Source organism: Daucus carota, chromosome 3 (genome assembly GCF_001625215.2).
Source record: "Daucus carota subsp. sativus chromosome 3, DH1 v3.0, whole genome shotgun sequence".
NCBI classification, from domain to species: domain Eukaryota; kingdom Viridiplantae; phylum Streptophyta; class Magnoliopsida; order Apiales; family Apiaceae; genus Daucus; species Daucus carota.
In genome coordinates, this window is record NC_030383.2 from 51,487,340 (window position 1) to 51,510,411 (window position 23,072).

Sequence of the window (23,072 nt, forward strand, 5' to 3'; positions counted from 1 at the left end):
TATAATATAACTACGATCATCGCTCTAATCAATGTAAGTATATGATAAATATTTACTTATTCGTTTATAATTTAATTATATGTGCATTAATATGAGTCATTTAATATCTATATGTTTTTTTATTTGTGTTAGTATGTATTTTTGTTTATATGCATATTGAAATTGATATGGATATTATTCATGCATATATAGATGTCTTATGATCGAATTTAGATCACTCAAGAATAATTCCCGGTGGTTATGGATTTACGAATGAATATAATGAGGGGTTTAAATATTTTTTGGCATTTGCGAGAAGCAATTTAAAGAACCGCATGATCCAAAACTTCTTATTAGACATCCTTCCAATACATCTAGAAATCAATTACATCAACTAATTCCTGATGTTAAGTTCACTTATTTTCAACCGGTTTTCTCGAGTGTTATACCATATGACACTATCATGGCGAATCTAGCGGGTCGAGAAATGAACAAATGAATGATCACGATGATGAATATGAGATGTTGAGAGATGTTTTTAGGCCGGACACTTTGGATGTAGGGAATAACATTTCCAAGGACCCGAACGAGCAAGCAACTAAATTTCTAGACAATGTGAACAATTTCTGGGAGCCAATATATCCAGGCAATATAAAGTGCATATAATTGAAGTATATTTCCAAATTACTACATTGGAAGAGTCATAACCAATGTAGTGATAAAGCCTTTGATGAGATGTTCCTTTTACTCGGGGACGTGTTTCCGGTGGGGAGTTGAGAGCTATGAGAGTTTTACAAGGCGAAATCTGCATGTAGATGGAAAAATGTACACGGATTATCAGATACTGATGAAACACTGATAGAAGATCAGATACTGATGAACAATATCAGATCCTGACGAATCCTGATGGAAATACTGATACTGATGATTTCCAACTGAATGTTAAAGAATAATAACATTATACAATGAAGATTCTGATTCTTTCAAGAACAATGAACGAGTGAAACTTCACATGATCAATGATACTGACTGCGTGAAGCAGAATAGCTAGTATTGCATGACAAATGCTATGGAATACTATAAAGAAATGTTATCACATACAGACTACTTACTGAGGAAATCCCACAAGAACCCTCACTTCAAAGTAGTGGAGTAGATCAAGTCAATCTTCAAATCCCACAAGAACCTACGTCTCAAAGTGGTGTTGCAGATCAAGCAGAAATTGGAGTATGCACACAAGAACATGTTTCTCAAAGTGAAACAACAGCTTAATCTTACACTCCAAGGCACACAAGAACCTGATCCTCTAAGTGAACAGAAGCCAGATACTGTATAAACACAAGACAAAGAAGTGGTGAACTAAATTCAAACACTGCTTAGATGACAAGTCTGGAATTATTCTCACAAAAGTACATTACTATACTCTCGGAATGATTATAAATAGATTTTTTTTTGATAAAAGAAACCCCTATTTATATGACTAATTTTAACTTTCTTATCCATCTCTTATTTCTTTGATTTGATGAGAGGCTGAGCCTTTTTTATGAGAGAATGTGTGAAAATCATTTAGTGAAAAAATTCTAGAGAGGCAGTCTCTTGAACTGGCAAAAGGTGAGGTAGATGTGAGAAAAGAAAGTGAAAAAAGGATAGTTAGTTATCACTCTTTACAGTGGTATAAAGAATTATGTGAGAAGTGATGAGATCACTTAAAAAGAATAGAGAGAAAATTAGGAATTTTCTTTACAAACTGTTTACATGTTATATTCTTCAATTACTAATGATTGGACAACCAACTTGGTTAATTAATGCCAAAAAGGGGAGAAGATGTTCAAAATTATCTAAAGCTCAAAACAGTAACTAAACAAAGAAGAAGCACAAAGATTGAAAATTCTAATTCTGAAAGATTCAATGAAGTTAAAATCAGAAAAGTGAAGCTGAAGACTAAAGATAGTGATCAGAAACAAAGACTGAAAGCACTGAACACGGTAATCAGAAAGCAGAAGAAGCTGAGAACAAAGTTTTCAGAAGAAGAAAAAGAAATTACTAACATAAGAAGCTATAAACAAGCTAATGGAAAGCAAAACGAATATCAATCTTGGAACAAGCAGGTATCAAGAATTCAAACTCATGATGATGATATATATACTTCACAATATTTGAAAAAGTTTTTGGCATCATGAATCAGTTGAATTTATGCTTTATTTTACAAAGTATAAATTGGGGTAGACTGTTACGTAGGAAGATTCATTTATGCATCAGGAGATCATCGCAATGAAGCGACAAGGAACAATGCAATTGACAGAAACTGATGATCGCATCAGAAACTGATGGAACCTCATCAGTATGCGGATACTTGATCAGTATCAAGTACAATCAGTATCTGGATATTGAGTTTGATAAGGAAAGAAAGAAGATTGATACGAAACAGCTTATATGTAAAGAGCTATACTTTTGGTAGAATATATCTAGTTGGTAATTAAGGTAGCTGAGTAATATATAAACACAGAACATTAGGTCTTGCTAATATATGAGTGAGGAACACAACACAAGTAATATGTGTGTAACCTAGAAGCTCTTGGAAACGGTTGTATTTCTTGAGAAAGTTTTGTAACAGTTCTTAAAATTATCAATAAGAGCTGAATTGATATAGATTCCGATTGGTTGTTAATCTTAGTATATTCGACATTCGATTTAACAATAGATAAATTCCGCTCAAATCTATTGATTAAATTGCGACCTAACATTCCTTTATCAATATACTTTAGCTCCAAAGATTTATATTAATCCAAATTAAATGTCTGATTTGTTGATTCATTAACATGACTTATATAATCTGTAGAGACAATAAGTAATACATAACTCATTTATCTAATTGAGGTTTGATCATGATAAATATGTATTGAAGCCTAATCTCTGATGAGAAAATTTTAAAGAATGTGAATTAATGCATGTAATATTTTATTATTTACAAAACTATATAATAATAAAATGTACGAGTCTATAACTATCATCATACCATCATCATACAAAGATATAAACCATTCAGATTTATTTGTTCATCTTAGCGTATAGTTTCAAAATTTTATTACTTTCTCTGTCTCTATTTAGTTGTCCACTTTTGACCTTAAATGGTCAAATTAGCCATTTTTGAATTAAAAAAAAAGGACGCTTTTTTAATTATTTTAAGAAATCGAAAATTGCATTCTAAAATATATTGTTTCTACTTTATAATGATATAATTTTTTTAAGTAATTTTTAACTATGCAATATATACAAAGTTTAGTCGAACTCTGGTCAATTTGACTGTTCAAAGTCAAAAGTGGACAATTGAAAAGAGACGGAGAGACTAATATGATATTATGATGTTGAGTTTGACGTAGAATTTCACGTTAATGTTATTGATATATAATAAACTAAATTATTACAAAATAATGTCTAACACAAGTTTTTCATCCCATTTGAAAATTTAAATTTTGATGGTTTGAAAATTAAAATATTATTTTTATTAAATTTATTTGTTTAAATAATAACAAAACAAATTAATAAATAATTGATGCCCGTGCGCGGTGTGTGGGCAAAAAATACTAGAAATTTATAAATTTTTAATAATTATAGCTAAATTATGCTTTACGCAGACTAAGGTTTTGTTTGGGAGTGCTGTTACAAATTGCTGTGCTATCAGAAAAAATGCTGGTAAAAAAAGTGTTGTTTTAGAAATCAGATAAGTGTTTGATAATTTATTTATATGGGCTTATTTTGAGTTTATAATATAAAAGAATAATGTTTTGGTGAGTTTTGATAGTGAAATCTGAAACAGCTTCATGCAAGATCTGAAAATCAGCTTTTTTCAAAAACATAGGGAACCAAGCCGTTTTTGAGTTAAATGTTGCTGTTCTGAAAAGCTGTTTCTAGATTTATCAAACAGTTTTTCACCTGTTTTTCAACAAAAAGTTGATGCGATAGCAACGCCAGACATTACCCAACAACGTAGAAACATAATCTCGTGGGTAATGAAGATATTTCTAAATGTTTAAAATATACTGAAATAGTTTTTATCATTATATTTTAATATATTTTGAATAATATTTACCAACTAATATATGAAATGGCCTAAGTTTAGTGGAGACCCCAAATTATTAGAGACTTGGAGTCCTACATCTTGACCCTTTATTCTTTTATGATCTGATGGCTGATATACTTTCATTTTATAATTAAAATATTGGTTTATAATTATTTTGTTTGTTTGGCAGTTACAAGAGGAGCACCACTTTCTTGTATCTCGATAAATCGTCCACCTGTTCTGTTAAATGTTGTCCTCTGTATTTTCAATTATTGTCACGAAATGGTAGTTTAAGAAGAACATTTTAATTGTTCTGCAAATGTAATAATCAAGATATGCACGGTGCTTGCATCAAATGGCTAGTAGGAGAGAAAATGATTGAATTCCATGACATGAATCACAATGTTAATTCTGTGTCCACAATAGATCTATAAGATTGGCACTTAAAAAGTGCAGAATTGTGTCTAATGCCAGTTGCCTAATCTTGACAAAGTGCAGTACACAATTCAGTCAATTAACCGAGTTAAAAAGTGTGAGGGATGTCGGAACAGTGCTCAAGACGTCGTTCTGAAAACTGTATTTGATTCCGGTTGTTTAGCAAATTGGTGGCAGTTGTTCATCAATTCTGTGTTTGTTTTTCAGAAATTTGAAACTAATTACGAGGAGAAAGTCTAGGGGAACTGTTGGTTATGATCTTGTACACTACAACCCTGTACTTTGAAGATATCTAGTAGTTTTTTAATTAAAAACAAATGCCACGTGTCTTGTAGATCCACCGTTTAGTCTAATCTAATCTAATGGTGTTAAACTTGGTCTTCAAATACTCCAAAGAAATAAGTTTCCAAGGAACCTAACTCTATGAAATTAATTCTAAATCAAACATCATCAAATATTTAAATGTAAATTAAAATTTTATTTGAAATCTAAAATTTTAAAATAATTTAAAAACGTATTAAATACCCAAAATTTTAATATATTTTTTAAAATTCAAAATAATAGAAAAGAACGAAGAATATCCTAGAAAATTTCGATTGAACAGAAACGCGGTAGTTTAGGATAAACAGCTCCGGCGAAAACGAGCCCATCCTTTCCATCACACCTGCCGGATTCATATGCTGCAGATTTGATACAATGGCGCAGGCATTGAATGGGAAACGCAAGGCCTGGAACGATCTGGAATTGGATCCGGACTCCTATTCTCTCCAGAAATTTAAACTCTACGAAACTCGAGCGGTAACTTTTCTTCTCTCTCTCAAAATCTTTGTTTCATTTCGCTTAGCTTAATTATTATATTATTGTATCTTGTAGAGATTTTATTTGATTGGGAGTGATCGTAATAAGAGATCCTTCAGAGTGTTGAAAATTGATCGACTGGAAACATCGGATTTGAATATAAGTGAAGATCCAGTGGTTTATTCGTCTCAGGAGGTTAAAAGTTTGTTAAAACGGATTGATGAGGGCAATCGTGCCACCGGTGGTTTGAGTGTTGTTGCCAAAGCTTATGGCATTGCTGGTAACATGTATTATGTGTTTTAGTGAATCAGTAATTACGAGTCTGTAGAATTAGGTGGGTATGCGTACCTTCACAATTGCTCGAATACAAACCACTAAAATAAAAACTAAAATATAAATCGAGAAAAACCATCAAATGATATCACACCCGTTCTAAAATATAAAGTCTTGTTGGCTTGTGCTTTATTAAGGATTTTCTAAATGTGATACAGACACTGTGTATCAATACTAATTTCTTATGAAGAATATTTTTTGTTTGTGTAGGTTGTATCAAATTTTTGGAATCATATTATCTTATATTGGTAACTAAGCGCAGGCAAATCGGATGCATATGTGGTCATGAAGTTTACAGTATAGAAGAAAGCCAAATAATTACTATCCCCCATGTTTCAGTACAAACTGATGTTGCTCATTCTAAAACTGAGTTGAGGTAATCCATAACTCTAACTTCTTTTTATGCATGCACCTGATAGATTATTGTCATAAGTGTAGCAAGATACTTATGTTGTTAGACAAGAGAATGTTTTTTTTGAGGGAAGTTGCTTACAAACGCGACTATTAATTCTTTGCTAGTGGAAACTATAGACAATACATATTAAAAAAAGGTCTCATGAATAACTTGCTAACTTCCACAATCATGTACATGACGATGAGCTTTCAGCCAATCCTATTGCAGAGGATTATTGAAAGTTTTCTCAGTAAGAAATATAGTGCATGATGCTTTATCTAATAGTTAAGTGACTGCTTATAAGGTAAGTGGGCTATTTCCACATAGTTGAAATTGGTGCGGTCAACTCCTTATTTATAGATATGCTAACAGCCTAACATGCATTAGATCCGGAATTTTGCTTCCGTATGGAACTTAGCTAAAAGCGAGCAAGCCAGCAGTTACATAAACAGATACAATGCCAATATCACAATTTATTATCATTTGTTTCAACTTAATTCATATACAACCCTTTGATGAATTTTCTCAGTTCACTTTATTAGTGTTGGTTACACTTTATCAATTAAACTATATACTCCCTCTGTCCCAGCCAATTCTTTATGTTTGGTTTGGGCACAGGTTAACAAATATGTATAAAGTAGTGGAAAAGAGAAAGAAAAGTAGATGAAGTGGTGGGACCCATTAATTTTTAATGTATAAAAGAGAGATAGTGGAGTAAAAGTAGTGTGAAAAAGAAGTAAAAGTAGTGTGAAAAGGAAGAAAAAATTGGGAAGTGGTGGGACCCATTGAATATTTTTGGTAAGTTTTGGAATGTAAAGAATTGGATGGGACATCCCAAAGAGGAAACTGTAAAGAATCTGGTGGGACGAAGGGAGTACCCAATAATTTTTTTATAGATAACAAACTATTATTGGTTGTATCAAAGCTCAGACTCTTCAATATAGGAGTCGTAAGCGTTTGTGTGCCCGACTTAGGGACTCAGTTGAGTACGTTCGACTCCCAATGTGGCATACCGACACGGCCATCGACTCGCCTTCAACAAAGGGGTGACATGGCCATGGACACGGCCCACCTTTAGAAAGCCACAATAACTTGTTTTTAAGGCTCAATATTTTTTTTAAATGCCTCTCTCACGTGCATCTATTTTCAACTTGATTTTTCCTGTCAATTGGCGAACTTTTGTTGAATTCTGACTTCACTGTATTTTTCTTCATTCCCAAATGTCAATTTGCATATCATATGTGGTATATTTCGATGTGATTTAGAATTTTTTTTATTTTAAGACGGTTTGTAATGAAAGAGGACCCTATACATACATACATACATATTACATACATACATACATACATATGTAATAAATACATAAATACATATGTGTGTGTGTGTATATGTGTGTGTAAATACATACATATATATAGGCTCATGATCAAATACAAACCAGTCTTAAAATAAAAACTAAAAACCACTACTGAAACTCCTTAAATTACTAAAGGCACTCACCTACATTTATAACCCAGTATAGCAAAACCCCACCCAGATTTGCCCCAGGTCTTTTCCCTCCTTCCACGCCTGCAGTCACAGCCATGCCAACACTACCACCCACCTCACCGCCCTGATTTCACCATCATCTTCACCAACTCTGTCCCTCCCTGTCCCCGTCATCACTATTCTCGCCGTCTCTCCACCATCACAACCTTCGTCCGCTCTCCGCCATCACCACCTCCGTCCTTTCCCTTCCGCTTCACTGATCTTTTTCGACTATCTCTCGCTCTCTCCATCTCGTGAACGACTACTGTCAAAAAACAAAAAATCTCGTGAACGACTAGACTCTGTCATGGATTATAACATTGTTAAAGCTTTGATATACCTGTTGATATATTTACAGAAATCGATGATTTCTGTTGTACAAGTTAGTGATATCCGCTTCAGAAATTAGTGATATTCTCTTTAGAATTTAGTGATTTGTGTTGCAAACTTGGTGAAATTTCCAGGAATTGGTGAAAATCGGTGGATCTGTTCTTGTACTCGATTCTGGTGCCGGTGGCGGTGGTGGAGATAGTAGAGGTGGGGGTGGAGATGAAGGTGCTGGACATAGAAGGAGCTAATGGAGCAACAATTTCAGCAAGAGTGTTCGGCATATCTGATATATAAACAAAATCGAGCAATGCTTTTAAATTGGCAGTAAAGCAACGGAGAGGATAAAGATGAAGACGACGAAGGTGGAGGAGGTGACGCAGTTGGAGTGGTGCAGGAGGAGAAGGTGGAGGGGATAGTGGAGGTGGAGTGGATGTTGGTGGTGGAGGCGGATTGGAAGGACGGCGGACGTGGAGGAGGCGCACTGGAGGGACGACAAACGTAGAGAAGGTGGCAGGGAGCTGCGGACTGGAGTTGACGGAAGTGGAGGCTGAGCTTGAGATGATGGAGATTTAGTGATTTCGTGTTTAGATTTCAGTGATATTGCAGCTGGGTTTTTAGTTTGTAGAATAAGGAGGTTTGTAGTTGAATAAGACTTTCTCTCTCTCTCTCTATATATATATATATATGTGTGTGTGTGTGTGTGTGTTTATAAACAAAAAATCACATCCACAATCTCTATTTACGAGTACGGGAACCACTCTTTTATCCTTCATTAATCACTATTTTATAGAGTAAAATCAACAATTTTATTGTTCATAACTGAAAAAATCTATTCTGGATTCTGTTATAGATTCTATAATGTTTCATATTAATAATTTGGATGAGCTTATATGTTAGATTTCATATATCAAGTTTAATTGGCGGTTAACTATGCAATTACAATCTTTTGAAATCAGTTTTTATGAAAAACGAAGTATTATTATAGTGTTCTTTGTTGCTATTTTCCTAAAGTGTTCTTTCTAGGGTGCAACCCTATATGTGTGTGTGTGTGTCGAAGCCGAATGAGTGTTGTCAAATGCGCATAATTATCTAAATACATATATACTTTTTAATATATTTGTTGTGATATTTACAATAGAATAGTACAAAATATTTTTTATGCATAAGAAAGAGTCTTCAACATAAAAGAAATATGACATAAAAGTATCAAACTATCGGTTGATGTATTTATTTATTCTATGAGGGCAGAACTTAAAGCACATCAAAAGTAGTATTTACAGTTGATAAATTAGCAGTTACAAAGACATTTAGGGTATTTTAAGTTAAGGGTGTTCTAGTGTTGCTATACATAGTGCAAGTTTTTTTGCACTTTTTACTGCAAGTTTTGCGCTTTACTGCGAGTAAGCGCAAGTCCGGCGTGATTTTATGCCAATTCGGTTATTGCGCTAAATTGCTCCTTGCAGACCTTCGCCTACTCACGAAGCACAATTATAACAACACTGAGTCGAATTGGTTGAAGAGGCCATACTAGCAGTGTTCAGTATTGTCAATACATGTCAGAAGTCAGATAGTAAGAACTGAAGCAGTTTGAATATGCAATCTTCATTCAGTTACATAATACGGATGTAGACATGCAGAGGGAGAATCAGTATATTTCTGAAGGATTCATGTAATTTAAATAGATCCTGGAAATACATCAAGATAGAGAAGAAAATTTCCTACGATAGGACCAGTCTTGGTTCATGAATTTTATATAAATTTGGCATTCATATAAATAAAATTTTGAGGCACCTGGGTAAACTCATAATGCCGAAGATAATGGTTGAATCTGTTTCAGCAGTTTCCTATCCAACATTTTCACGTTTTCTCCTATTCAATGTCGTGGCAGATGCTCATTTGTGGAACAACTTTGTTGGCTTGCAGTTATATTCTTTTCCCTATGCTGGTTCACCCCACACGTGCACACACAGTCACAAAGACATGCTCCCTTCCAGAAAGCAATATATTTTCTCACTAAAACCTTCTGATTCATGGTAATGTTAACTGAAATTTTGGTTTACTCTTGTTTATAACTGTATGTTTGCAGGTACAAGAAACTCCTATCCAGTGTAGACTTAACTAAAGATTTCTTCTATAGTTACACATACCCTATAATGCAAAGTTTGCAGAAGAATGTGATATCAATAGCAGATGAAAGGATGCCATACGAGAATATATTTGTGTGGAATGCCTTCTTAACTGAATCAATTCGATCAAGATGCAATAACACAATCTGGACAATTGCATTGGTCCATGGGAATTTTAAGCAGGTATTAAAATGTCAGTTCTTGTTTTTGGTTTGTTACTCCTTTATGTATATTCCTGTTATATATTTTTTGGAAGCTATTTGTTATGCATTACCCCTTTGAACTAGATTTTAGTCTTGCATATTTGAAACTAAACTATTTATTATATCTTTGTAAAACTGTTATTCCTATTTTCGACGCTATTTTCTTGACCAATGTACCAATAGTGTTTCATATGGACAGAAGGTGTATAATTTTTATATTATTTTACAATGTCAAGGTACCATATAGAAGAATCCATGAAACACAATAATTAGTTAAGGCAGGATGAGCTATCACATGTTTGTTTAAATGACGATGCAGTTACTGGTAGCAGGATCAGCCCATAAGCATGTGCTGTTGTAGGGTTGGGGCGCTGTGACTATTTGATTTCTTCGTACCTATGTCACACAAGATGACACTTGGCATCACACTTATTAAGTGACAGTGACAGATTGTTTGACTGATAATTAGATACTTTGACGAACCATAAAACCACTTGTGAGATGAACTTGGGATACGAATTGAAAATGAGGGGATAAAGGATAAGGAGAAATAAGTACACTAGGAGAATAAGACGTCGCCTGTTACTCATGTGAAGAAGTGTATTAGTTACATAATTCCAGTAGTATAGGTTTACGTAATAAAATCCATCAATATATAGAAAACTCCTTTTGAAATTCATTCTTTATTTCTTCTATGACATCTTATACACTATAATACTATATGTTAGGAACTGCAGGTTCCTGACTGAGCTTTCTGAATGCTTTTGTAGTTTTTTATAGGTTAAAGTGCAGAAATAGAGTATAACAGATAGATATGGAAGAGAACAGGTAGAAATTAAGGAGAGTAGGGCAGAATGTAAGTGGGAAATAGAGTAAGAATAGAGTTGTAGAGAGATGCAGAGATATATTGTTGAAGAAGATATAAGTTTCTAGCGAGAGGTAGACGAGACATATACCCTTAGTATATCTATTACCCAACACCAATGCTAATCTGGTCCGAACACTAGACTAGTTGTATAAAAAGTTATGTCGCGGCCGCTCGGTCCTGTATCGCTGTCCAATATAAGGATTAAATCCTAGTGTGACCAATATCCGAAATATAGGATCTGACACTCGATCCGTGTTGTGCCTGATACTCCTACCTGTAGATGCTTTAGATACACACTAGATCAACACATGTTTGTTGTTTGCCTGAACTTGTTAGAGCATTCCACCATCCCATGGGCATACATCTTTGCATAAGAATTGTCAAATGGGCTTTTAGAAGCATAATTCAAATAATTTTAACTGCCAGAAATTATCAGGCATTCTACACTATAATGCATTATATATTTGCGGAAATGTAAATAGTCCAGGATGGGGTCTAGCATAGAGACTTTATTTGATACTTTGTTTCATGACAAATGCAGATTAGGCTGTCAGTCTTTGGAAGAGACTTTAGTGTTACACTGATTTCAAGGCGCTCACGGCATTTTGCTGGGACACGGTATGCTTTACTACTAAGTATTTTAACCTTTAGTCCTTGAGTTGATTCTGAATTTTAATTTTAGTTTATTTCTTCATTAACCTGATAAGATCTGCATCAAAGTGAAAGATTACAGAGGTAGGATTGGAAGTTTCAGGCTTATAAATGATGTCAGAGTTATATCTTTGTTAGTTTGTTACTTGTAAATTGTTCTGGCAGAGTTCCTGGCACTTTGACTAATATGTTACTCTAGCTTATTGCATTTAATCAAGAATATGTAGTAATTTTGAACTTCATATCGCTCACCTTTACCTTCCGAATATTAGAACTAGCACTAACTAAGTAACTGCAATTTAATATATTCTCTCCTGTAACTCTAGATTATTCTAGTGTAATAACTGGTAGACAGTTTGCTACATCTATTTTCTTTGGGGGATGCAGTTTTCTGAAAAGAGGAGTAAACGATAGGGGTAGGGTTGCAAATGATGTTGAAACAGAACAAATTATTCTTGATGAAGAAGTAGGTTCATGCAAAGGAAGAATGAGTTCTGTTGTTCAGATGAGGGGCTCAATTCCACTTTTCTGGTCACAAGAAGCGTCGAGATTTAGTCCCAAGCCTGACATAATTTGTAAGAAACTTTCTATGTTCTGAGTTTACTTTTTCCGGGTAGTTTCATATCTGAGTTTAGCTAAAAATTTTGCTATTTCTTTGAGTAGACGTTTGACATGCCTGTTTTTTTCAAACTTCAGTACAAAGGTATGACCCCACATATGAGTCAACAAAGTTGCATTTTGAGGACATGGCAGAGCGATATGGCAACCCAATAATAGTTCTTAACCTTATTAAGGTTTGTTATTGCATTCAATCTTTATAAACTGCTGTCTATTCTATATATAAACATCCTATACAGTATAAGTGCCACTAGTGTTTTCTTGTTAACTAATGATTTTTAAGTTCTTTAAAGAAAATGATCTTTTTCGAAGTTATCATCTTTAAGCTGGTAATTTCGAAATTTCTATTTGAAGTCATTATTAGGTTTAAGCTGTTTTTCTTTTGGCACATTGTAGCAAGTTTGTTTTAAGTCGCACCAATTATTCACATAAAGACTTCTCGTGTTATTTGAGTTATTAGAAATCTAGGTAGAACCCATAAGTTTATACCTAGAAGTTCAGTTTTTTCCCTGTATTTCTCTTATAGGATTGTCAACTTTGTTCTAGGAAATCATGGTCTTAGGATATCATTCTTATCCTACTCATTTATATAGTCGTCGTTGGGAGACAGTTGTGAACTGTTGGGTATATCTGAATTAATTTCATTGGTCAACTATAAGAATTTGATACTCAGTTATTGTGTGTGTTTGCGATGTTCCTCTCTGTATCATGTGTGTGGGTGTGGCTTAAAGAATTTATTCCTCTCTATATCATGTGTGTGGGTTGATGTGGGACAATGATGGGAAAGGTGTTAAAAACAAGGGAATGATGTCCTATTTCCACAGAATCGGCAACATAAATAACACAGCAAATTCATTTTGAACTACTCTTCAATTTATATAATTCAACTCTAAGAAGAACTGAAACTGCAATATTCTGATAGAGATTTATAAAATTTTGGAAAAGAAGTACAATAAAATTTTATTATCTTCATTCATATGATAATAACTACTATTAATATTATTAATACTAGGAAGGAAATAAATTCTGATTGGTAACTAACTAACTATTAATTGTTGTCTACTTTCATGTAAAGTAAGGGAAACAATTATTAATTTTAATATACTTTGACAATTATGGTTACAAAAAATTGTTTACAATTAAACACACAATACTTGATCAATTATTTCTTAATTCCGTGCTCCGTATCACGGCTCTTGATTAAAAATTATGCTTCATGTTCTCGTAATACCATTTGCTGTGCTGACAAGTAGCTGTGCAAACCAAAAAAACTTTTCATACATAAAGATGCATGGCAACTCATATTGGACCTAATATGATATAATTCAATATGATATAATTTTTTGCTCATCAGATTGCCATAAACTGCACAACAAATCCGAGTTCATAAAAAATCACCACAGGAAAGTGGTCTCTATTAAATTGTTTTTGTGCTCATCAGATTGCCATACACGGCACAACAAATCCGAGTTTATAAAGATTCACCACAGGAAAGTGGTTCTCTATTAAATTAGATTTAATTGGTTTTTGATACTCCAGACCACAGAACCCATCAATATACTACCACAAAATCCGTGTCATTTGAGCTATGCTGCTGTTAACAGCCTTGTCTATTTCAACCTTTCTACCTAATAGAGCTGTTTTACTGGCCTCAACATTGTTCAGCTCTGTGTGTTACCAAGTCTTCGTACTTTCTTTTTACGCTCCATTTGATCAGTAAGTTCCTAAAGAATGTGTAAATCAAAGCAACCACGTTGCAAATATGTTGGCCATGTCCAAGGAAAAGATGTTGTAGATTTAAGATCGAGTGTTTCTTTGATAATATAGTTAGGTATTCGACATGTCATTATTATTTCTAGTAATCAAGTTTATCTTTGGTCTGTAGTAATATATATATAGCTTTAAATTGGTAACCTCCTAATGCCATTTTGTATAGCTAAACTGTGTTTGTATGCTTTAAGGCGTACATTTCTAGATGCACAATTCTCATTGCACCATAAGTGTGTGTAAAATTTCATGATTCTGATCTATATAAACCATCTAGCTCTAACATTTTCTATTATGCATTCATATTAGTATGAATTCATAAAGACGTATATTCTAAATATAAACATTATGTCGAATAAGTATAGTGGAACTATCTCTGTAAAAAAAAAGGTATATAGGGAACCATCTTGAGGTTTTTTGTGCTATGCAACCCTCTTGTAAGCTACTAGTAATAGGTCTATTGAGGGAAGCAACTATTAGTACATGAAATAACATAAACGGTTTGTTTTTCAGTTACATTCTTTTAGCTGTCTATAAGTCTACAAGGTTATAATTCCGAATTTAATAATGTATATTGCTAAATATGCATGTATTTTTGCAATCTCTGATATCTATCTAGTCCTAATTTAATGTGCGTCAATTGTAATGTACAGGCTTAATAACTGTATTGTTCATTAGATGGTTCTGTTGCTGATTCATATAATTTTGTAGACTGTTGAAAAAAGACCCCGAGAAATGATGCTAAGGCGTGAGTTTACTAGTGCAGTTGGATATCTAAATCAGATACTTCCAGAAGAAAAGCAGCTGAAATTTATTCATTGGGACTTTCACAAGTTTGCGAAGAGGTATTACCATATTACCCCATGGTGCTGTGCTGTGCTATGCAGTAAAATATTTTCGTTTGCGCTAACCACTAACTACATCTGCCATTTTCAAGCAAGTCTGCCAATGTCTTGGCAGTTTTAGGTGGTGTGGCAAGTGAAGCACTAGACATGACTGGGTTCTACTATAGTGGAAAGCCTTTAGTTGTGAAAACAAAAGCCAGCCAGATAAGTCGTACCAGTATGTCAAGGTATCATGCTTTTCCGAATTGTTCCTTGAGTTTGTTGAGCTCTTATATACATACAGCTTGTATTATGAAATTCTTTAATAAATGCATGTGCTACTTGTCAGTTTAACAGGAATATAGCTAACCTTATGCATTTTAGGATTCGAAATGAACATAGATTAATGGGAAATATGGAGGCAAGGAGTTGGCTGATTTTAATGCTTATTAGTAAATTTATGTTTGTACCTGTGTTTGGCACTCAACATATGGACAGTCGACACTGACTTAACGTTTAGGCTAAAAACATGCAAAATTTTCAAAATGTTGGTCAATTCCGAGTCTCCGACACTTGGACACATATCTATGTTGGGCACTTCCATTATAGTCCGGGTAACATATAAATTGATACCTGCTAGAACCTAGACTATTTTATGTTTCTCCTAACATATAGGTCCGACTTCTAGTTATCCCAGAGATCAAATACTTCTCCTGCTGTTATAATACAGTGCCTCCTATGTTATTCGGACTCAACTAGAAGTGTCCGACATGGATACATGTCCATGTGTCAAACTCGGTATTATTCTGAAAAATTTATATGTTATTGGCCTAAAATAAGTGTCCATATCCGAGAGGTGAGTGTCTGACATAGGCGTTTCAAGGCAAAATGAAGAGTCCGAGTAACATAGACTGCCTCGTGCAGCAACGACTGGTTAGATATCCGTTTGTTTCCATTTTTATACCCTGATAAGTTATTAATTAATAGAGTAATTTAGTCCTTAATATATATGTCCATATCCTGCTGTATAAATGTTATATCTAGATATATCTTAAGGCTGATCTTGGGGCTGTAATTAGGGAGTTTATCATGGATGTAATTGTGGGATTTCTAGCTGTTAGAATCTGTATGTAGGCTGTGTTGTACACTATAAATACGAGGGTCCTGGTGGATCAATAGAACACTGAGAATTCTGCATTCTTCATCTCTCAATCTCTCTGTCTGATATTTATATAATTGATAGTCGGGGACTACAGGTTATGTGATCAGTTCTGATATATCTACAACTAAAGCTGAAGCTATATGGTGTAAGTCAAGATTACAAGGTCTGCGAGAACTTTGTATTGAGACTAATGCTAATCTCCTTTTATAGTAGTTTTCCATAACAATGAAATTGGTCATATAGGAAAACAATGATGGAAATCAATTATGCTTTATACATGTACTAAAAGAATTTCAGAGACCAACCACATTAGTTTTTTGTTTCCCCAGATTCTAGGCGGCAAGTGTAGTGCCACTACTTAATGGGAATTCAAGAATAGCAATTAGATAGAACTATATATACCTGATTGAAACTGTTTCTACAAGCCTAGTAGCTTCAAATTATTGTGTTGAATAATGGTATGTATTAGCATCTGTTGAAAGTTCTAGCTGTCATTATTGTGTTGCAGGGATGCTTCTCTTAGAGATCTACGAGCTAATTCGGGAGATCTTGCAAGAATTGGTAGTAATATTGATACTAATTTAGCATTAATGCAAGACAGAGAGTATGGGGGACCTCGACATCCTGCAAATCATAACTGTGGTAATGCGGCACCAAGGTTTCAGAATGGAGTTCTGCGCACTAATTGTATCGATTGCTTGGATCGTACAAATGTTGCCCAATATGCTTATGGTTTAGCAGCTTTAGGACGCCAACTCCATGCTATGGGTTTGACGGATGAACCTAAAGTGGATGCTGATAGCAGCATGGCTCAGGCTTTGATGGATATGTACCAGAGCATGGGTGATGCTCTAGCCCACCAGTATGGTGGTTCAGCAGCCCATAATACTGTATGTTCCCCAGAAAACTTCGTGATTATTCATTTTCAGTAGTACCAGATTGATAACCTTTGTTCCCCTGACTCTTCATTTTGCCTCCAATACCCGTCACTCGACACTCAGACAGTTATTTTAGGCCAAAACATATATGTTATTTAAAAAAATTGCTGAGTCTGACACTTGGATACATATCCATGTTGGAAACTTCCAGCCGAGTCTGGGTAACAAAGTTGATAACGTCTTCATCTTATAAGTCTTGAATATTTATATTTTATCGAACACAATGATTTGAAATGTGTAACAGGTCATTTTTTTCTTTCATATGATCAAGAGATTATTCATATACCCTGGGAATTATCTTCTTAATTATGTTATGATTTGCAGGTGTTTACTGAGAGGCAGGGAAAGTGGAAAGCAACGACGCAGTCTAGGGAATTCATAAAATCTATCAAACGATATTACAGCAATGCTTATACTGATGGCGAGAAACAAGATGCTATAAATCTGTAATTGTCTGCTTTGTTACATCCTCTAGAAATTTCATATACTCTAAATTTGCTGCACTTATTTCTTGAAATAAATATTTTAGTATAGTTTATTTGCTGCATTCTAGATTTTTGGGATACTTCAAACCACAAGAAGGTAAGCCTGCTCTTTGGGAGCTGGATTGTGATTACTACCTACATGTTACCGGGATTGGAGAGGATGTTATCCCAGCGAAGAGGTAATTGTAGCGATCTATGTCTCACCTTCAATTATCTTGATCAGGGAATTAGAGTTAGTACTTCTATTGGATTGCTAGACTTCTCGTTCCGTAGGGAAATAATTTGGTACTATAGCCTAGGACAATAATGTTCGCTTCTTAGTTTACTGTTGAATGCAAGTATTACATACAGATTAGGGTATGTATTTTTAGCTGTAGCATCACAAATACATACATGTCCATATCAATTACATACAAATGTGCATACATGCTGAGTGCTGACCCATGTTATGGAGTTATAATTTTTTAACATAACTCTATTGATTTACTTTTCACCTTTACCTTGGTTTAGGTGCTCAGATGGTATGTGTGTTTCTGCGCTTTCTCCTATTCCTGCTTGGAAAGAGGATTTTTATCGGATAAAGTTATCATCATTCGACAAATTGTTACAACAAACATGCAGTTCAATAAAGAATGTGCGGCTTTGGACAGAACCAGCTCAAAGAACTGGAATTTCTGGAATGGCACCTGATGCAGCGTATTTTTCCTCTTTATTGTGTTTGCCATCTTACATATCTTAAAAGATTCCAATGCTCTACATTAGATTATTGGGCAGGCATGTATGAATTATCTTAAGTTTTGCTCCTTTGTCGATCTTTGTTCTGTATGTTTGAGGCAGCGACAACTTGATACTGACGTTATTTGTACTCCCAAGTTCTTTATCTAGCATGTGCATATAATACCTGTTAACCAAAGCTGTAGATATATTGTAGTGTGCTTTACTAAAAAATATTCTTGCTTTATCTGGTAATATTTGATACATGAGATATATTATGTTTCTTCTTCTACATATACAGAGTATCATTTTACTGTTGTTTTCAACTTGATTTGGAATTCTTGCAAAATGGTATAATTTATCATTAGGCGTGCATCTAAGAGTCATCTGTTGACAAATGTAAAAGTAATGAAGTGATGACTGTTTTGTGAGTTTGATTTTCAATTAAATAAGTTTTGGTGACTTCGGGTCAAAACTGTAACAGATGTTGGATTGATTGAAAATATGTTCCTTAATAAAAGCATTTATGGAAAACATCCAATGAACCACTTGAACCTATAAATGTTCAAGATTCTTGATAGCTTACTACCTGAAACTTCCAAATAACAAAGTATTTAGCTTTGTTTGAGAACTCTGTAGTCATATTAAGTTCTGAGAACGGGAAATATATAGGCACTTTGTGTGGAGTTGGGGAAGGTCTCTGCAGAGGAAGGGCATATCGGGTTCTTGCATGCAGTATTTACATTACTTTTGTTAAGTTATTTTTACTTAAGTTCAAATTGCTCTCTCCTTTTTGATATCTAAAAAACTGAATATTTGGGAGCAAATTGGCTTGATACATGCGTAGCTAGGTATTAGAGGGATTATTCTATGGTTTGAGACCATCTCAAGTTGAAAACTAAGTTACAAGTTATACTTTCTATTTTATGTTATTTCATATTCTTCTGTGTCTATGTTAGGTGCTTATTTTTCAGATTGTCCATCTAACCTGGTGTAAGGAAGTCATTCTTGAGTTGGATCTATTAGTAAATTTTCTTCCTCTTCCAATAAAGGATATCATATCAGCCCTCTCATCATGAAAGGATAGATATTTTCCCCTTTGTGATTAAGTTTGCATGTGTTTATTGGATTCTTGCAGGTGCATTGATTTGTTGAATTTTTTTGTTATTCTTTCACTGGAACTAAATCTCTCCCACATATCTTGCAGAGAAATTCAGCTTAAAACCCCAAATTGGCTTTTTGGTCAGAGGAAGTTGGAGGATAGTAGCTCGGCACATAAGTTGGCTTCAGATGTTTGTGTCAACCAGGGGTCTCAGAATGATAACAGACTCTATAACTTACTTGACATGGATTGGCTCTCTTATATAGGCAACAGTAAAGAAGAAGATGTATTCCAAAGGTAAGTTTGTAATTGGGATGATATTAGCGCCCCCCCCCCCCCCCCCCAATTTGTGGCGGGTGTATGAACATAAAAAGGATACCCAAAAATTGTAGTGTTCAGGTTTATAGTCCTAGTGTTTCAGTCTGAGATATATTTCTTTGCTTTTTTATAGGCTTTTTTTCATTTAGAGTCCTCTATAATAATTTCGTAGGCACCAGAGTGCCTTTTTAAGTGGTTTAGAATGCCCAAAAAGGCACATATATATTATTAGGTACCCTGTGTTGCTTGGACTCTTCCAAAAACCCTGCCGTACCCGTGTCGACACGACACTGACATTGACACTTGGATCCGGATCCTAATACCATCTGGAAAATGGACACTTCATCTTAGACAATATATAATAACCTATATTATTTGTTTTACAGTATAATTTAACCTTCAAACTTTTGACATTGTCCTTATTATAAATTTATATATATGATAAATACTATTTTACCCTTGTTTTCCAAAAGTCTATGTAGTAATTTATATGAAATAATAGATATTTATTTATAAAAAGTATCATATTATATTAAAAATAATATTTGTCGTGTCCAAATCCAAGTGTCGGATCCTCATAAAACATGTCCACTAGTCTTTGATATTAGAATTCAAAGAATCGGACACTTTGATATGTGTCCGTGTCGATCCTTCTTAAAGATTCTGAGCATCATAGCCCAAAATAGCAGAGCTCAGTGATCTGGCCCTTGTCTAGCACTCAAAAAAATGTTGTTGTATATACTTTATATCTAGTATCAACAATATTTGTGTTTTCTTCTTCTTTATTTACATGCAAACGTACTTTACAGAGATGTCATCAGTTCATCATGTGCTTCTTTGAACAATGTGGTGAGAGATTGTAGTGCTGTACATCAATTATAACTTTATGATCAAGCAGTTGGTTTCTTAGAACAACGCAAGTGAAAATGACGTTCTGCATATGACAATTAAATTAATACATGCATGAAAATTGGGAAGCGCAAATAACATAAGCATGAGTATTCATGACGTACACAATGAATGTGTGGACTTGGCTGGTTTTCTACACTGAATGCAATAACACGTTATGTAAACGCATTTTTAGTGTGCTAGAGGGCCAAGTTTTTAACTTGTGCTATTCTCGACATTTTTACTTAAAATTGTGCTAAATTAGACCAGCACCCTCCTTCCAATTTGTGGCCCTTTTTGTTTTTACATATTGTGAATTTTATTCTTATAATTTCTGAAATTTTCTTTTCCTTGTAATTTATGCACGTGCACCTACCTGCACTGGCTCAGGTTAAATTGCTTTCTAAATAAATGCTTTAAACATTGTTGATGAGAAATCATTAGGAAACAGCTTGATGTAAACTTTGCAAGACATTAATAATACTAAATAACTTTATCCTTAAGCTAAATTGCAAACCTTATATAAAGGATGATATTGCATTTATTTTCGTATTTGAATTTCTTCTTTAAAAAACTTTATTATTGATTAAATTTGATTTTGTGCTGTTATAGTTAGGAAAAACTCAACGAGCACCTTTCCTTTTCCTAAGTTGTTCATTTTAAATAGATGTTACTGTATAGTTAGAAGATAGGCATGCAAGCAAAAGTTTTGCTGATTATCCCAACTCCATTAGGAAGCAAAATGCCTCCGGTCCGCTATACACCCAGTTTCATCTGGTATGACTGGGATGTATGACTGAGATGGACACATTTAAACTTTTTGTCACTGAAGCATGGTTTTGACTTAGTTTGACAGCTGTCCTTGTATCCTTTGACTAACGGAGTTGTGATGGTGTATTAAGTCCAAAAAACGTAATTCTTTGAATATTTTATACAGATGAAATTTTTTTTTATAGTGTTTCATAGGCTAGTTACAATGGTCATAGCTTCATTGATTTTAATTAATTAAATTTGTTTTGACATGAAACTGAAAATGTTGCGGGTTTTTTTTTACAGTAATGCGTCAGAAGTGTTTAGATGGTTTGTGATGTAGTGTGATCTTGGCATCTTGCAGATTAGGTTTTCGAATTCACAAATCTAGGCATATAGATTTTACTTCCAGTCCTTTGACAGCCAAACAAAAATAAAGCATTCTGCTGTATCAGAGTTGTTTACAAATGCACTAGACAACTGTGGGAAGATGACCTTACAGATGACCCTTTTTTAATGTTGAGACTTGTCCTTCTGCAGATATCTGGCAATGACTTCGGTTGATGAAGCTAATGGGTGGTATGGTGGTACATTACTTGGTGATCAAGATGAAACCAGTGATATTTACAAGCATTATGCTGAACTTTGTCAGGTAATACGAGGATGTCTGTTTGAGTTATGCCATAAAATCATTTATAAAGGGTATGCTAGATGCAGTCCAATTCAAATAAATTAAGATTGCGTTTGGGAAATTGTATTTCATTTTAAATGACAGGATTTGATGTTTCATTTCAAATTCTCAGCTTTATACTAGTATTTGAGTGTGCTAGATTTCAAATCAAATTCAAATCCAACTTTTTTGTGCATCCAAACATGAATTTGATCAAATCCAGGATTTCAAATGAAATCCAGCCATAAAGGATTTTTTTTATGGAATTCTTTTCACGCTATGAAACTGCAAATAAGTGTTCTCTTTTATATTCCATATAACTGCTATTGTTGAATGTTAAAACTGCAAACAAGTGTTTTAATATAGTTGGACACTGCCTCATGGTGTAGTAGCATGTGGCTATAAGAAAATAACCTGTAAAGGATAACTTGGTTAATCAAAATCTTAATAGTGCTGTCATTACTCATTTTTATATTTTGCTAATATTGGTTAAACACTTTTGTTTGTTTTTCTGAAGCGTCATGGACATGTGCTCCTTCATTATTTGTCTTGTCAAGTTTCATCTAACTGAATGCCTCACTAGCAGGGTCCTGCAGTGGAACCATTTCAGAATGATTCTCAGAATGAGAAACTCTATGCCGACTTTCTCCAAACTGGCACATATGATGGTTTGAATGATACAACTGCCGAAAAAGAAATGGAAGAAGCTCTCAAGGAATATCAAAGTATTGGCGCAGATCTTGGGATTATCCCCAGGTCGTGTAAAGCTTCATATGGGGACCCATCCCAGTTGACGAGATGGATTATTGGACAGGACAAGTTACATAAGATTTGAGGACCACCCTCTTCTCCTATAGTTGTAATGCCACTAGGCAAGTGGGAGGGGTAAGGGTTCACAAGGAGCCTTACCTGCATGCATGTGCCTCTACTGTAAAATGAGCACTTAATCTGTAATCTCTACCAAGAGAAATTGAGTATCACCAGACTACAGTATTAGGGACTGTGATTCCACTTTATGTATCCTTATTTGATACATGTATTTGGTGAATAATCAGACTACAAATGGGAGTAGGGGACTGAAGTTCATATTTGAGAGAATAAATATAAATTACATGTTTTTAGGCCACGAAAA

General features: G+C 34.3%; 1 protein-coding gene across 2 annotated transcripts; it reads left to right on the forward strand.

Annotated features, from left to right (window-relative positions):
- Positions 1 to 5,056: 5,056 nt before the first annotated feature.
- LOC108214658 (phosphatidylinositol-3-phosphatase SAC1) lies at positions 5,057 to 23,072 on the forward strand. 2 transcript variants are annotated; one of them, XM_017386786.2, is made up of 16 exons: positions 5,057 to 5,272; positions 5,348 to 5,552; positions 5,816 to 5,981; positions 9,943 to 10,165; positions 11,595 to 11,671; positions 12,092 to 12,279; positions 12,401 to 12,498; positions 14,801 to 14,934; positions 15,027 to 15,161; positions 16,584 to 16,965; positions 17,338 to 17,459; positions 17,567 to 17,677; positions 18,009 to 18,194; positions 19,420 to 19,611; positions 21,811 to 21,922; positions 22,527 to 23,072. In XM_017386786.2, exons 1-16 carry the CDS (start codon positions 5,171 to 5,173, stop codon positions 22,773 to 22,775), a joined length of 2,682 nt encoding a protein of 893 aa, XP_017242275.1. In that variant the 5' UTR covers positions 5,057 to 5,170; the 3' UTR covers positions 22,776 to 23,072. The 2 variants fall into 2 exon arrangements, with proteins under 2 accessions (XP_017242275.1, XP_063945382.1); XM_064089312.1 differs by lacking the exons at positions 5,057 to 5,272; positions 5,348 to 5,552; positions 5,816 to 5,981 and adding an exon at positions 8,380 to 8,490.

Excerpts from the sequence above, each read along its gene's own strand:
- LOC108214658 (XM_017386786.2), top strand. The coding sequence starts at position 5,171 with ATGGCGCAGGCATTGAATGGGAAACGCAAGGCCTGGAACGATCTGGAA. Across the intron at positions 5,273-5,347 it reads AACTCTACGAAACTCGAGCG|AGATTTTATTTGATTGGGAG; the intron begins GTAACTTTTCTT and ends TGTATCTTGTAG. Across the intron at positions 12,280-12,400 it reads TCCCAAGCCTGACATAATTT|TACAAAGGTATGACCCCACA; the intron begins GTAAGAAACTTT and ends TTCAAACTTCAG.